Genomic DNA, 15,624 nt, shown 5'->3' on the forward strand with positions numbered 1-15,624 from the left:
ACATGAACTAGATATGTCGTCACAGTGACTTTTAGAATGCCGCGCGTGTTCCCTTTCGAACGGTCAGTCGTACTATGTCTTCTCCAAAATACTGAAGCCTTTATAAAATAAGGCAGTGCTTACTGCACAGCCATAAGTGCTGAGGCTTTACTCACACGCGATTGGCTGGTCAGTGGGAACTGCACAAACTAATGGCAGAGCGGGGCAACTGCGCGAACCAATCGGTGCGAAGCCCGCCAGAATGGGCGGGGCATGCCTATAAAAGACGCTCAAATTGCCATAGATTCAGGTTTAATCAACTGAAGCGACGATCTTCAGACCTTGCTGATCCTCTCAACTCGAAGCCAACGCCTTCTCGCAGAGTCAAGTAGAGCCTGCAGCGGAACAGTGAGCGAGCCAGCAGCCGGCCTTGATCCAGTAGCGAGCCAACGGCCTGCCTGATCAGCGCACTCAATCGCCCGTGATCCCGCAAGCTGTCATGCTGTCTCTTCGACCCAGACAAGTGCTCGCTGACTATCCAGCGGCTCGCATGCTCGTTCAGAACGGGAACCAACAGATCCCTCAGAACGTTTCAGAGGATGCTAGGTCTTATGGCCTCAGCTTCATCAGTACTCCCGCTGGGTATGCTGCACATGCGCCCCCTGCATTACTGGCTGAAACCTCGGGTTCCTCCCCAAGCGGGGTGCTCTGGCAGTCTTTCCTTCAGAGTGGGCCATGGCTGTATCAGAGCCCTGGCTCCCTGGTCGACATGAGCTTGAAGACAGTCTCGAGACAAATGGTGGTCACCACGAATGCCTCCAACTGGGGTTGGGGTGCTCTGTGCGAGGGCGAACCGGCCTTCGGCTCATGGTCAAGCACGGAGACACGGTTGCACATCAACTGCCTGGAAATGATCACAGTAGTGGTAGCCCTCAAGACCTTCCTACCACGTCTCTCGGGTCACCACGTCCTGGTCTGTACGGACAACACGACAGTGGTCTCCTACATTAACCGACAAGGTGGGCTCAGGTCGAGGCGGCTGTACAAACTGGCCAGAGATCTCATCCAGGGGCGTACGACAACCTGTGCTCTCTAAGAGCAGTGCACGTGCCAGGCAGACTGAACCAGGGTGCAGACATGCTGTCCAGGGGCCAGGTGTCCCCTGGGGAATGGGGACTCCCAGCGAGCGTCCTGAGGACTATCAGCGAAGCTAGAGCTCCGTCTACCAGGCGCCTCTCTATGTTCTTAAGTGGTCTGTGTTCTCTACCTGGTGCGCAGCCAGAAACCAGGACCTAGTCTTGTGTGAGGTATCGCAGATACTCTCATTTCTTCAAGATCTGTTGGATGCAGGCCGTTCTCCATCCACGTTTAAAGTCTATGTGGCAGTCATCGCAGTTTTTCACGTACCGATGGCTGGCCAGTCGGTGGGCAGGAACAACATGATTGTCCACTTTCTGAAGGGAGCCAGGAGGCTAAACCCCCAACGGTGCCCTTCTGGGTCCTATCAATGGTCCTGACTATTCGAAAGGGAACGTACTCGGTTACTAACGTAACCTCGGTTCCCGACCCTGAGATAAGGGAACGAGTACTGCGCAGACGGCCACAAACGACTAGCGATCGTCGCTTCAGTCGATAAAACATGGTAATTCGAGCATCTTTTATAAGTATGCCCCGCCCATTCTAACGGGCTTTGCGCTCAGTTTGGCGGGCTTCGCACCGATTGGTTCTCGCAGTTCCCACTGACCAGCCAATAGCATGTGAGTAAAGCCTCAGCACTGTTATGGCTGTGCAGTAAGCACTGCGTTATTTTATAAAGGCTTCAGTATTTCGGAGAAAGGAGTTTCCCCTAGCGTCTAGCAAGACGCAGTACTCGTTCCCTTATCTCAGGGAACCGAGGTTACGTTAGTAACCGAGTACATTATTAAAGCCATGTAACTTTCCACATGTACTTATTTACTGAGACCTCCATCACCGTGACTGCAAACCCTCAAACCCCAGCAGCAGCAGCAGCAGCACGGCAGAGAAACATCTTCCTCATCGGCCTGACGAGAAGAAGCCTGAGGGAGAGGGAGACCAGCTTCCCATCTCTCTTCTGAAGAGGAAGGAGAAGAAAGTGAGCTTCTTTAAGAGTCTCTCTTTCAGACAGAAGAAAGAATCCACCGAAAACAAGAGCTCAGATCAGGGTGAGATGATGAAGGATCAAGAGAAGGAAACATCCAGGAGAAGTACTGACGGTAAATGACAAACATGTTATGAGAATATATGTTTAATAGCCTACATGAAAAACTCACTTCACATTTTATACCTAAATGAGTGACCGTGAGTAACGGGAACTTTTCTGCCCCCTAATTGATGGTTTTAAACAGACCTTTTAACTTTCTCTCTATAATAAATAAATTAAGAAACCTCAAAAGTGTACAAATTTGTAATATTATACATTGCACTTTAAAAATCAATCACTTCAAATCACTTGATATCAAAGAATAGCTGTTTCCAATAATCAGTATTTTCTTTTACCAGTTAATGGACTGCTAGCTAACTTCTTGTGCTGATATTCTCCTCTTTAGATCAGAAGTCTATACAGTCCATCTCTAGATCTGTAGAGGTCATTGATCTGGAGGAACCTCCTGTCGATGATCCTGAAGTCCTTCCCGCTGCTGAGCCTCTGGTGCAAGAAGAGCTTCAAACTCAAGTCCACGACGCTCCAGTCCGTCTGACAGCAGGTGAAAGGTCTCCTCTGACGATACAGCTGGACCGCAACCAAGTGAACATGAGACCTGAGGGTGAGTTTCTGCCACAGTCCCCAACAATAATCTCACAATATCTGCAAAGTACCACTAAACATCGTCTTTGAACTGACGACATTTGCTGCCGATATGCAATTGGCCGTAAGCTGGGGCAAGGTGGATTTGGTGCCGTCTATGAAGGCACTCGTTTGGCGGATGGCAAGAAGGTTTGACTTTTTTTCTCTTTATTTACCACTTCTAGTTTAGAAAATTGTTTTTGATCTGCATTATTTCTCATCCTTTGATATCTCACGTTATATCCTATGAAAGCCATCTTACTGTATCATATATTCAGTATTTAGGGCTCTTCTTGACCTGTCAGGATTTCAATTCTTGCTTGGAATTTATGATGTGACCTCTACACACATTAATTGCTTCTTTTTTTGTCCATCAGGTGGCAGTGAAATTTATCCAAAAGATGGAACACACATTAAATCCCTTTTTAAAACCATCTGACATCATATTATGTTTCTTTCTTCCAGCCTGATCATCCCAAACCCCTTCCCAAAGAAGTCGCTCTTACAATCCTGGCCAAAAAAGGTCCAGCGATGGACATTATCAAGCTGCTGGACTGGCAGGACCAGCAGGACTTCTACGTCATGGTCCTGGCTCCCAAGTTAAGAAGGCAATTTCACTGGTTACTACTTATTTTTAAGTGTATTCACTTGCATTTCCCTCCATATTTGAAATGTTACCTAATTTCTTTTAATACACAGTACAATTTAAGGCATACGGATCAGCTCTTCTTTTATGTACCCAGAATTTGCAAAGAAGTAGGTCGTCGTGCGTTCAAATTTAAAGCTCCATCAGAGTGGAACAATCTTCCCTGCTCGCTCAGATCTATAACTACTTTATATGTTTTCAAATCATCTCTTCTTACTTATTTTCAAACACCGTGTTCCTGTTTCTGATCTCTCTTTCTTTTAATTTTAATTTTATTTATTATTTTTGTTTATATTGTACATGTTTGCATTTATGTACCTGTATGCGTATAGTGAAGTGTGTAAGCATATTTATACCTTGTTTTTGTATTTGCATGTTCGCAGATGGCTCATTGATTTCTTCGATTATGGTATGGGCTAAAAATGGGGGGATTAGGTTTGTGGGAGCATTGTTAGTGTGTGTGTGTGTGTACGAATGTTACTGTATTTAAATGTTTCTTATAGTCTTGTGTAGTATTTACTTTAATTATGATTTTCCATTTTGTTGCTGGTTTCTTTGTAATGTAAAGGACCCCCTCGAAAATGAGATGGTGCATCTCAAGGGGTTATCCTTGAAAAATAAAGAAAGAAAGAAATAAAGAAAGAAAGTTTGCGCGGCTCATCATGTGGTCGGCAACACTAGCCTCTGATGCGTGCTGTCGCCGTGGAGTTTACCATGGCGACATCAAATTACAGAACCTGCTGATAAACTTTAAGAAACTCGATGTCAAACTCATTGACTTTGGATGCGGCGATCTCCTGACAGATTTACTCTGGTGTGTATTATTTCTAAAAACTCTTGTGAATCAGTTAACTCAACACTCGTATGCTAATGGATGCTGAGAAGACATGCTGTGGTAGAGACTTACACATCAGACAAACTCTCTTTCCTCCAGGCACAGTTTTGTACTGCCCTCCCGCACACAGAATGAAGGGCGAGTTTCATGGAAAGCCGGCGACGGTCTGGTCTCTGGGGATCCTCTTGTTCAGAATGCTGTGTGGAATCTTTCCAGATAGTTTCGACTTCTACAGGATCAATATGAACACCTGGTACAAACCTGGCTTGACAGAAGGTGATTTGTTTATTACTTCAAGTACAATTCTAATGCAAAACTTCATAGGCTTTATAGGAGATGGCTGTATAGATAACGCAGGAATTTGTTCCGGGTAACTGACCTGAAGATCTCACAGCTTAGAAGAATGAAAGTAGAGCGGATGTAAAGTTTGTGGTAATAATCAGACGTCTTTCTCACAGAATGCTGTAATTTGATCTGCTCTCTTCTGCAGCAGAAGCCAGAGCGTCGGCTTGATCTGGGCAGGATTGTTCAGCACAAATGGTTTTAGGTACTGAGCCATGAGCTAAAAACTATTTAAGATATATTTTGAAAATCTCACTGTTCTAAGTGTAATGAATTTAGCACCCTTATTTCTGTTTTTCATTCCAGGTGTAAAACCAGTCACAGCCACTCCAGAAGAGTCATCTGTTCAGAAGGTCTCTTTCCGTTTGATGAAAAAATCCACCAAAAACAAGAGCTCAGGATGAGATGAAGGACCTGAGATATGAAACATCCAGGAGAAGTACAGACGGTAAATGACAACCATGTTATGAGAGTATTGAAAATGTAGTTTCCTGGAAATCTTTACATGAAAAAGTCACTTCATAACTTACACCTGGAAACTGGATCTTTTCTCACCTGTTCTAAGAGTAATGAATTTATGCAATAAAACTCATTTGTGTTTCATTTGTTCCAGGTGTAAGACAGTTACTCCAGAAAAGTGTCTTCTGTTCAGCTGTGTGTCCGGCGGACTGAATCGACTGTTCTCTCCATCATCCGCTTTAGCCTCTTGCATCTTGGCTTGAAGCAGCAACATTAGTTGCTTTCAGAAGGATGTGAAAATAAATAAACATCCTTTTGTAAATAATTTGAGAGTTGATTAGTTATTCTGAACAGCCGCAGAGGTTCCTGTCAGAGCTTAACAGAGATCTACTGTCAACTCAAAAAAGTGATCAGACATGATGTTACCATACTGTGCCTTCAACTATATTGTATAAAATTGTATATTTTACATATTTACAGAATGAAAGACATGGTTTTGCTGGTAACATGTAATTAATCCTAATTGATCAATTTAAAAAAAAACTTTTCTACATCACAAGATGGAAGATTCAGTCTTAGAAGTTCAAGAGAGAATAATGAAAATTGACATTTTGCACTCTTTAAATTTAATCTTAAACCTAACTTTAAATTCTGACATTGACCTATTTCTTATTTAATTCCGTAAAGAAAATCATTTATAAAAGACTAAGAGAATGATTTTAATTTGCAATATTGGTCACACATAATAATGTAGGTGCAACAAAGGTTCAATGTCTTTTATTTTGAAATGGTCACTTCCGGTTTATTGACACCGGTTTATTGTGTTGGGTGTAATTTACAGGGGGGCAGGGTTTCATAAAATATTGAAGCTTCCCTGGGCGCCGCCATTGATTAGCAGACCCCCACCTGCTGTTAGCATTCCATTGACTCCCATTCATTTTGGTGTCACTTTGACAGCGAATAACTTTACATCTGAGGCGTTTAAAGACTCCATTTGTCCATTATTTATTTCTAAAGAAACTGTAATAAAATGTATAAAAGGCTCCATTACCTTGTATCTTACGTTATGGCCCCGTAGATACAGTTTTTGTAAAAATAGGCTAACGATTGCGTCATAACCACACGACTCTCTGTCGCACAGTAGAGAGATTACCGTATGGACAGGAGGAGAAGCTCGCGCGCAATCGGGGGGACGTGGAGGCAAAATGACAAAGTAATTAATCAGAATACTTAGCAAAAGTTGCTCCTGCTCCTAGCTCATGGACACCTCCTACTCGCACTCTCCGTCTCTGCAAGTTTCGGAAGGGAATGATTCAGATTTCTCTTGGCACAGCTACTAGAAGACAGACGGGTTGCTCACGTCACATCTACGTCGTCAAGCTCAGTTTGAGTCTGCGCAGTACGCATGACCATCAGGAAGTGAGAGCTTTCTAATTGAAACCTATGGGGTCGCTGTGTCCAGTTTATATACTGTCTATGGTAATTTACCTGTTAATTTTGCTGTGCAAAGTTGCAAAGTTGCGATGCTCACTTTCTGTTGTTCCGTTTCATTTTATTTCTGTTTATTTTCCGTTTTCTACCGTACTGTCTTCATTCAACATGTTGCTGCTCATTTCGACATTGTAATTAAAACCTCCTGAGTGTCACGCTGGATTGTAGAAAGGCAGATGAAGAATTATTATTAGTCATACTGATATAGAATTGTCTTCCCAAGTGTGAAACGCATCAATATTAATGAGCATTTACACCTCCTCATATACAGCCTTTCTAACAAAAAACATTTCTCACAATTTTTAAATGAAGTTCCTAAACGCAAGTTAGGGAGGAGTGAGCCCATCTAATCTTTCAATCAACAGCCTGAGTATATAAGCAGCCGCTTACCTCTCTCTAGCATCAGCTGTTCCAGTATCCCTCCACCTCCCCAAACTCCACCTTCATCTCAGGTACCTTGCCCTTCAATTATCATATCCTACATTTAGCCACTGGGGGGGGGTATATCAGAGCTCGAGTTGAAGCTGCTTCATCGAGCCCCTCTTCAGTGGACAGCAAGCCAAATAAGTTTAACCTAATATCTTAAAGATTTTATGGGCAAACAAACTTGTTAAATCAATATATTGTTTTTATGTGAATGAGTGGGCAGGATGATGTTCACATCATTTTGAAGCAAAAATTCTAGGCTACAAGATCCAGTTCTCAAAAGTCTTGTGAGCAAATATTCAGTATGGGTTTTATGGCCTTATTTCAGTGACTTATTTTCAGTGTAGTCTCAAAACTACAAACTCAAATCACCAAATGCATTTTATTTTTGAATTTGACAGGGACAATGCATTGTGACCATGAAAATTAAATAATTACATTTTCAATTTTGTCACATAGGCCTATATTTTGCTTACAGTTTTCTATAATGAAATGGTTCATCTGCATGGTTTAAATTTTTATCATTTAATTGATTGATTCAAAATTGGCAGAAAATGTCTTCCATATCAGCTCCTTCAATTGCCACTTTTAAGTCTTGTTAAAAAACGTATTTATTTTCTTTAGCTTTCGAATAAGTTATGTTTGATTTGTTATATGATTTTAATGTTTTCATTTTTGTAAAGCACTTTGGGGCAAGTCTGTTGTTTGAAAATGTGCTATATAAATAAAGTTGCTTGCTTCCATATGGCAAAGCTGTAATCGTCAAATCAAACAGAACACGCTACACATTCTATAAATTGGTGTGCATAATTAAACACTTGTTGTCACTTAGGCTATAGGCCTAAGCTTAACATGCTCTACGCAGTTATCCGAAAGTCTCAAAACCGATTATTTCAGAACTCACTATGCATACTCACTAACATACTGTTGCATTGAGTTAAGAAAAAAAAAAAAAAATCATCGTTCATATCGCCACCTACTGGACTGTTGTGAAATCATGATTTATTTTTCTACCTAGCCTATGCCTTTTTCTTATGTGTCTGTTTCTCCTTTTTTTTTTATCTCTTTTCTTTACATTTTGGGATCCACTTAAATTAAACATTCCAACCTACAGTGACTAGCTATATCCCTCGTAGCCTCGTTTTCATTATATCTATCTACTCAACGTCTACCCTCCCTGGCTAAGGTGTTTACTGTAGCTTTAAGAGCTCTGGTTTGCTCAAACAGCTGATGCAGTAATGATGAAACGGTGACTCGCAAAGAACTGCTTGATTTAGTCTAGTGTATAGTGGGCATTATGCATTAAATGATATTGCAAGTGCCATAAACAACATCCATACAAGCACAAGATACCGCAGCATGCTGCAGGGATGCGTCTGAAGAACATGATCAGTTCAGCAGATCAAATCACACTGACCCTCGGACTGTCCCGTGAGGAACTGTCTACTGCAGCACTGGATTTACAGAGGAAAACATGCTGAGACATGCTTTGGATTTGCTCAATGTCATCTACTTCACTTTGCGCGATTTCAGCAACTGAACAACTAAATAAGGTCATAAAAGGTACGTTTTTATTTTTATAACTTCACGAATTCATTCAGTAAGCTATATCCAGCAATAATGTAACAAAATAGCCTACACTAGGAGGATAACGTGATACAAATATATTTTTAAATGTTCGGAAAATTGCCAGTGTTTTAAAATTTAATTGTCATTTGTTGGCATCTCCTTTAATTTATGTAAAAAAATTTTTTTTTTTTTTTTTACCAATGTTTAGTAGGCTAATGTTAGTATATTGGTGCAATGAGGTTCGGTGACGTCATTCGGTATATCTAATACTGCGTCATTACTCCTTTTCTTATATATGATGATGTATATTTATTCTTTTGTATTTTCCCATTCTCTGCCAAAAAAAACAAAAACAAACAAAAAACTGCTGCATGGTGACATTTTTTCACTCTGACTTTAGATGCATTCAACATTTAATTCCCAACTGTAAGTGTGCATATGTAGGCTATTTAACTAATGGGATAGGCCTATTAAACAAACTGTATTCTTAAATAAAAAAAATTAAAAAAAAAGTTTCAAAAGAGTTTGTGAAAGTATGTGTTTTATTATGTTTACAATTGTAACTAATGTGACACTTAACAGTACACAATCACTCAGTGGCTCAATAAGACCCAAGTTGCCAGCAATAAAGTAGCATAGGCCTAATTTAATAATTTAGGCTATATATATATATATATATATATATATATATATATATATATATATATATATATAATTAGAAAAGGGGAAAGATACAATGCTTTCAATTTTACAAAATTAGGTAGGCCTACCTTATTTTAGTGTTACAGGTTACTTAGTAATAACAGTAAATTATGCATAATTACATGCAACTAAACCTATTTCTAACCCTATAGTAAGTTAGTACATGTTGTTAATTAATATTACTCAGTACTTAAATGTATATTTACACTGTAAAAAGGATACCTTATAAAAGTTTAACCCAATATTATAATTTGGTTGATCGGTTATTTATTCAAATTAGAATTTACCTTGCATGTTCTGAGATAATCTGAACTTTCATTTAGGCTATAGTTGTTTAACTCTGTGTAAAATACATAAATTAATTTTTTAGACCCTTCAAACTCAAAAGGTTGGTCATAGATATATTCTTAATGTCAACCTAAAGAATAAAAAATTATGTATTTGTATGTTTTATGTGCTTATTATTATAGTTTGCTATATAATATAATAATGAGCTAAATGTCATTTCTTATTATTATAGTGTTCCTGTACGAAGTGTATAATGTATAGTAGGCTGCGTAGGACGAGTTTTCTGCCCATATCAAGTACATAACACATTAACACTAGACTAGAGGACTTCAATTCCCAGCATTCATGGCGCGCTCAGTCAGAGTCAAAAAATCCGCAGATACACAAAACACATACATCCTAGACATTCATAGAAACGCTCTTAAGAAGGCGTTATACTAGATGATGCTGTTTTATGACAATATACTACTTTCTTTCTTCCAGAATCCTTATTTTAAACCACTGCGGCAAAGCGCAACATCTCTCTGGGACAAACCGTTGCCTGAACACCGCGAGCCGTTTATTAAACCGCATCAATACCTCTCAGGACGAGGAGGAGGAGGAGAAGGCGGGTCCAAGCGCAAAACACGGCCAAACTGAGCTTATAACGCACAGGATGGGATGATTCTTTGAGACTGAGACCAAAAGGGTCGGAGTAAATCAATGAATTCCCAATGCGGAGGATTTTCTCCGGAAGATAACAGTACGGCATTAGCGTAACGCTCCATGCGGAGTGATCGATGAATGTCTGCGCACGCGAATAACGGCAGTTTGGCTGAAAAGCAATGGCAACCATTCACGACCCGTGGTAAGTTAAGAATAATTAACGTTAGTTTAGTGGCCGGTTTGTTGTTGTTTATGACTTGAATGAGACCGTTAACTATTCAAAACTACACTATATCATAGTCTATTGTTATTAATAACAAATTCAACACGATAATGAACCCCTAAATTGGATATTCCTATCTAATACATTCAATTGGTAGCATGTGAATTGTCACTAGATAGTGTGCATGGTACATATTATGCCCCACCCTAGCACACAAATACATGATACAGTCATTGGCCCGCTGGGACTTTCATTGGTTGTCTGACAACAGGTCAAGATCTAAAACTAGACATATGTGTCACTCACTTGTGTTCTTGTACTGTAGTAAAATGTCATAATCTGTCTCAGCTGGGCAAAATACAAATCCCTTCAAGTTCTGCCTGTTAGGTGTGCATTTGGATACAGCTCAAACTTGATAGCCCCTAATAGGTGTAATTTGATTTTTAACTGCAGAGGTGACGTGGCAGGATCCAGGCATTTCTATTAGGGTTTGTTGTTGTGCATGAAAGTATCATCAGTCTAGGCCATAAAAAAAAGTTCCCAAGAAGACAAAGCCTTGCTTCTCCTTTGGAAGAACAAAAATAAAGAGATCTTTGTAATTGTGTGTTGTTTGTCAGACCCACTTTGTCTTAAGACAGAAACTCTTGACCCCACATTGAGAATTTGGAATGACAAAAAATATAGAAAATGTAATTTTTTTCTTTAGTATTATTATCATGATGCCCAGATGGATCTCTATGGATGTCCTGTTCGCATTTCATTTTAAAAATCAAGGATCATTAACATATTTGCTTTGTAACATTGACTTTATAATATTCTAATGAGTTTTTTATTATTTTAATATATTTTATAGTTATTTTCTATATAAGATAAAAATACTGTAGCCTAATAGTCACAATGTACATGAACTATGTATACTAACATGATATATAAATAATTTATACTTGAAATAGTTTTTTTCCCACATTGCAATAATGACAAAAAATTTATTTGTAATTTTATTTCTTTTTCCCCATTATTTTAAAGAGAATTTGGGGGAAATGCACTTTTTTAATATATAGCCTAAAGACAACACCACAATGCACCATAAAAATAACATTTATTTTACCTTTTTTTTCTTTAATTTTGAGGTGAAATATGACCTGAACAAGAAAGGTTTTGTGGGATTCAAGACTGTGAATAGTTATGGGTTACAATATTTCCTTTATGATTTTAGGTTGCCATCGGTGATAGTCTGTCATGACTATCTAGGCAAGAGGGTCTTCCACGTTCCCCCGTCTACAGTGATCAGGTACATCAAGACCCTGATCTATCAAGAAACAGACTATCCTGTGTCTCAGCAGCAGCTGTTTCACAATGGAAAACTGGTGAGTTGGAAACTTTTGTAAAATTATTATCTCATGTGATCACAATCAACCCCACGAAAAACGCAGGTTTATAATTCACCCAAAGAAACTGATTTAGAAACAGGCCAGACGCCAGATTGTTTAAATGTGCTCCATTGTGCTGTAATCTGTGTGCAGCCCTGGGTAAGAGCTCATGATAGTTTCCAGTGTTTTGCATTGTATACACAGCCAAGTCCACAGCGATGTTTGTGCCTTTCCACTGCACGGATCACAATACAACTGCACATATAAGTCAAATCTATTTGGGTTTACTTTTATGTTGCGGTTTCTACTTTTGCGTTCAGGAACAGGAAATGTGGAAGATGCCTTATGTCCGAGATGTCTTATGATGGAGGAGCAGGGAGAGGTGGATTTTAATATCAGCCGATAAACTTTATTAATAAACAAAACATAGAAGAATAGTCCAAAATACAGGAATTGTAGGAGTACAAAACGTAACAACTTTGGCTTAAACTCAAAGAAAATACAGGACAATGGACAGAACTAAACTCAGGGATTAAGGGCATGTTTACACGACAACAATGTACTAAAAACGGAGAAGTTTTTCCTTTGCTTTTTTTTGCGTACAGATGACAACATTGTCAAAACGATCCCTGTTCACACGGATACGTGAAAATTACTAAAAATGCTGTATTGTGCAGCCAGACCAGTAGTTGGCGCCTATAGACTGAACACGTTATATACGTATGCGCATGACGTCACCGTTTTCACAAATTCACATTTTTGTTGTTTACATGGAGAAATGAATGGTAATAGTTTTCAAAAACTTGCACAACTTGCAAACGTTACCCCCAAAACGGTGTTGTCGTGTAAATGAAACGTTTTTAGTTGAAAACTGTTGTGTAAACGGCTCCTTAATACACAAGATATGACAAACTTAACCAGAACCAGTTGTGCAACATAATTAGTAACCATGACAACCAATGAATAGTGGGAACATGGGGGACACAGGAAACAGCAGCAGAACACAGGAAAACAAGGTGATACAAACTAAAAGCCAATAAAACAGAACATAAACCTGCAATACAGTATCAGAGTATCTCCAAATATAAAAATGGATATTTTTGAAATATTCTTTCAAATCTTGTTATTTATGATATCCCAAAGTTCCCATAAAACATGTGTTTGTGAACCCAGCTAATGACTTTGTGTAAGTGGTGCAACTATTTAGTGAAATTGCCCCTTGGATTCCAAATATTTAGTCAAATATAAATCAGAAAATATGATGAAAATCACATAAGATGAAATGTATTCTCTGGTAAATGGAATCAGAAGCTTTATGCACAAGCCAAAGTTTTTCTTTTACTTTTCCTATGACCAGGTCAGGCCTCAGAGCCTTTTCTCTTAGCTTGAAGCGGGAAGCGTCCCTGAATGATGGGAGCAGGTGGGAGATTATTCATCTACTCTAAGTATGTCAGACTCAGAAAATAGCCTGGAGAAAGCCAGCTCTCAGAACTCAGCTAACATTCACACTACCCCAGAGGACCGGACTGGACCATACAGCCTGGTCCACATTTATTTAGTGAAAATTTCCTGTGCCAATGTAATGGGTTAGTTGAGATGTATCTACCTATAGTCTGATTTTGTGTGATCATAAACTGTGATCGCTAATCTTGGAATCAGTCCAGCGTCTCTAATAAGTTTGGGAATTTTTAGCTTTTGGTAATTCTTCCTGGATGTGCCATGACAAGTTGGTTTCTTCCAAATGTCCTCCTAAAGAATTACATTTTTTCCCCCACAAATCATCCTAGGAAGATGAACTGCATGAAAATATGATGCATTTGATTTTATTAATTGCTCTTATAGTTGGTTAAGGGGTTAGTTGCCCAATATATGTTTTCACAAATTATCTTTAAGACAGCATGTTATTGAGTGTGTGTTTACAACAGAAATCTGATCATTTCTTTACGTGAGATTTCGAGATGGTCAGATTATATAACATTCACACAATTAATGACCTCTACTCCCTGTCTGAATTCATTGACTGACGGAACTTTACAATACTACAATATTGTTTATCAGGGGCTATTACACGACATCGTTTATTACACGACACCACTTTCAACTAAAAACAGAATTTTTTTTATGCATGCATAATACAGCGTTTCAGTCGTTTTCATGGATCTGTCTTTTTGACAATTAATGTTGTTGGAAAAACGTTTCCGTGTTTAGTACATCGTTGTCGTGTAAATGTACCCTCAATGTTTTAACATTCACAATACATCAGTGAATGGCTTTTAAATGGTATATCAATTATATGTGACTGAAATGGTCAACATAAACATATTAAGCCTGTGCTTAGCAAGCTCGCCAGTTAGCCCTGCACACAACATGCAGAAAACAAATAGACATTGTGGCCACGAATTAAGAATTAAATCCCATGACTTAATAATTTGTGGCTGCGTTTTATTAATTCGATCCCTCATTTAGTTTAATCGTTGACCACAATTTGTTTCCCCTTTTTTTTTAGTCTAGTTTAATCAAATTAGCACAATGTGGCCACGATTTACCTAAAATGAGGGAACAAATTAACAATTTGGGGGAACAAATTGCAGTTAATGGCATTAGCAATGCAATTTTTTTCCTGCATGTCATGTGCTGGGCTCTGTACAAAAAAAACCTTTTGATTGATTTAAAAGGTTAGTTCACCCAAAAATGAAAATTCTGTCAGTAATATCTCCCCCTCATGTTGTTCCAACCCGTAAGACTTTCGTTCATCTTCAAAACACAATTTAAGATATTTTTGATGAAATCTGAGAGCTGTCTCAGGTAATCGATATGCCATCCCAGAAAAGTTAGTAAAGACAATGTTTAAAACAGTCCAAGTGACTACAGTGGCTCAACCTTAAGTTTATCAAGCGACGAGAATACTTTTTGCGCGCAAAAAAAAAAAAAAATAAAGACTTTACTCCACTATTAATTTTCTTCTGTGCGGGACTCTGAGTGAGTTCACGTAGTGTAACAGCGCAGAGCTTCTGGGTTGTACGTCAGAACGTAGGCTCACTATTAGTCGCCAATAGTGAGCCTACGTTCTGAAGTACATCCCAGAAGCGCTGCGCTGTTACACTATGTAAACTCAGAGGCCCTCACAAAAGAAAATGAATAGTGGAAATAAGTCGTTATTTTTGTTTGTTTTTGCGCACAAAAAGTAATCTCGTTGCTTGATCAACTTAAGGTTGAGGCACTGTAGTCACTTGGACTGTTTTAAACATTGTCTTTACTAACTTTTCTGGGATGGCATATCGATTACCTTGCAGCCTATGGAGGAGTGAGACAGCTCTCAGATTTCATCAAAAATATCTTAAATTGTGTTCTGAAGATGAACGAAAGTCTTACGGGGTTGGAACAACATGAGGGGGAGTAATTACTGACAGAATTTTCATTTTTGGATGAACTATCCCTTTAACAAAATCAGTCTTTTGTTTAATTAATGTGATTTTGGTTACAATCTATTTTAAAGTGTCTTTATTACAGTGTAATTATACTTTTTTTTGGTTTGGTTTAAAGATTAGTTGCATGTAATTATGCACAATTTACTGTTATACAGTAAGTACAGAAGCTCAGGGCTCTGAATTGCCGGGTAGTCTTTTCTTCTGGTCTCTGCATATACCTGATCAGTGTGTGTTAGCAGAAGTGCTGATCAGTGTGTGTTTGCAAAAGCTGATTCCACCATGATTAGCTGAAGACAGCATTCTCTGTCTGAACTGGCACAATCTCAGCCTTGAATAATCAATCTCTTAATAAACTAAAAACGGTGGTATATCTCAGTGAATTATGGGTAGGCTATGTGGACACCTCAGTGCAGTTTAC

General features: G+C 38.9%; 1 protein-coding gene across 2 annotated transcripts in view; it reads left to right on the forward strand.

The window, feature by feature from the left end:
• The first annotated feature begins 8,231 nt into the window (after window positions 1–8,231).
• The window catches only part of sacs (sacsin molecular chaperone), a 29,916-nt gene continuing 22,523 nt past the window's right edge, over window positions 8,232–15,624 (forward strand). For both annotated transcript variants that reach the window (XM_079885416.1, XM_079885417.1), the window contains exons 1-3: window positions 8,232–8,544; window positions 10,024–10,387; window positions 11,625–11,775. In XM_079885416.1, the coding sequence (XP_079741542.1) occupies window positions 10,365–10,387; window positions 11,625–11,775 (174 nt within the window). In that variant the 5' untranslated portion in view covers window positions 8,232–8,544; window positions 10,024–10,364. The remainder of the gene's footprint in view (window positions 8,545–10,023; window positions 10,388–11,624; window positions 11,776–15,624) is intronic.

The sequence above is a fragment of the Squalius cephalus genome, assembly GCF_949319135.1.
Source record: "Squalius cephalus genome assembly, chromosome: 11".
Classification (NCBI taxonomy): Eukaryota; Metazoa; Chordata; class Actinopteri; order Cypriniformes; family Leuciscidae; genus Squalius; species Squalius cephalus.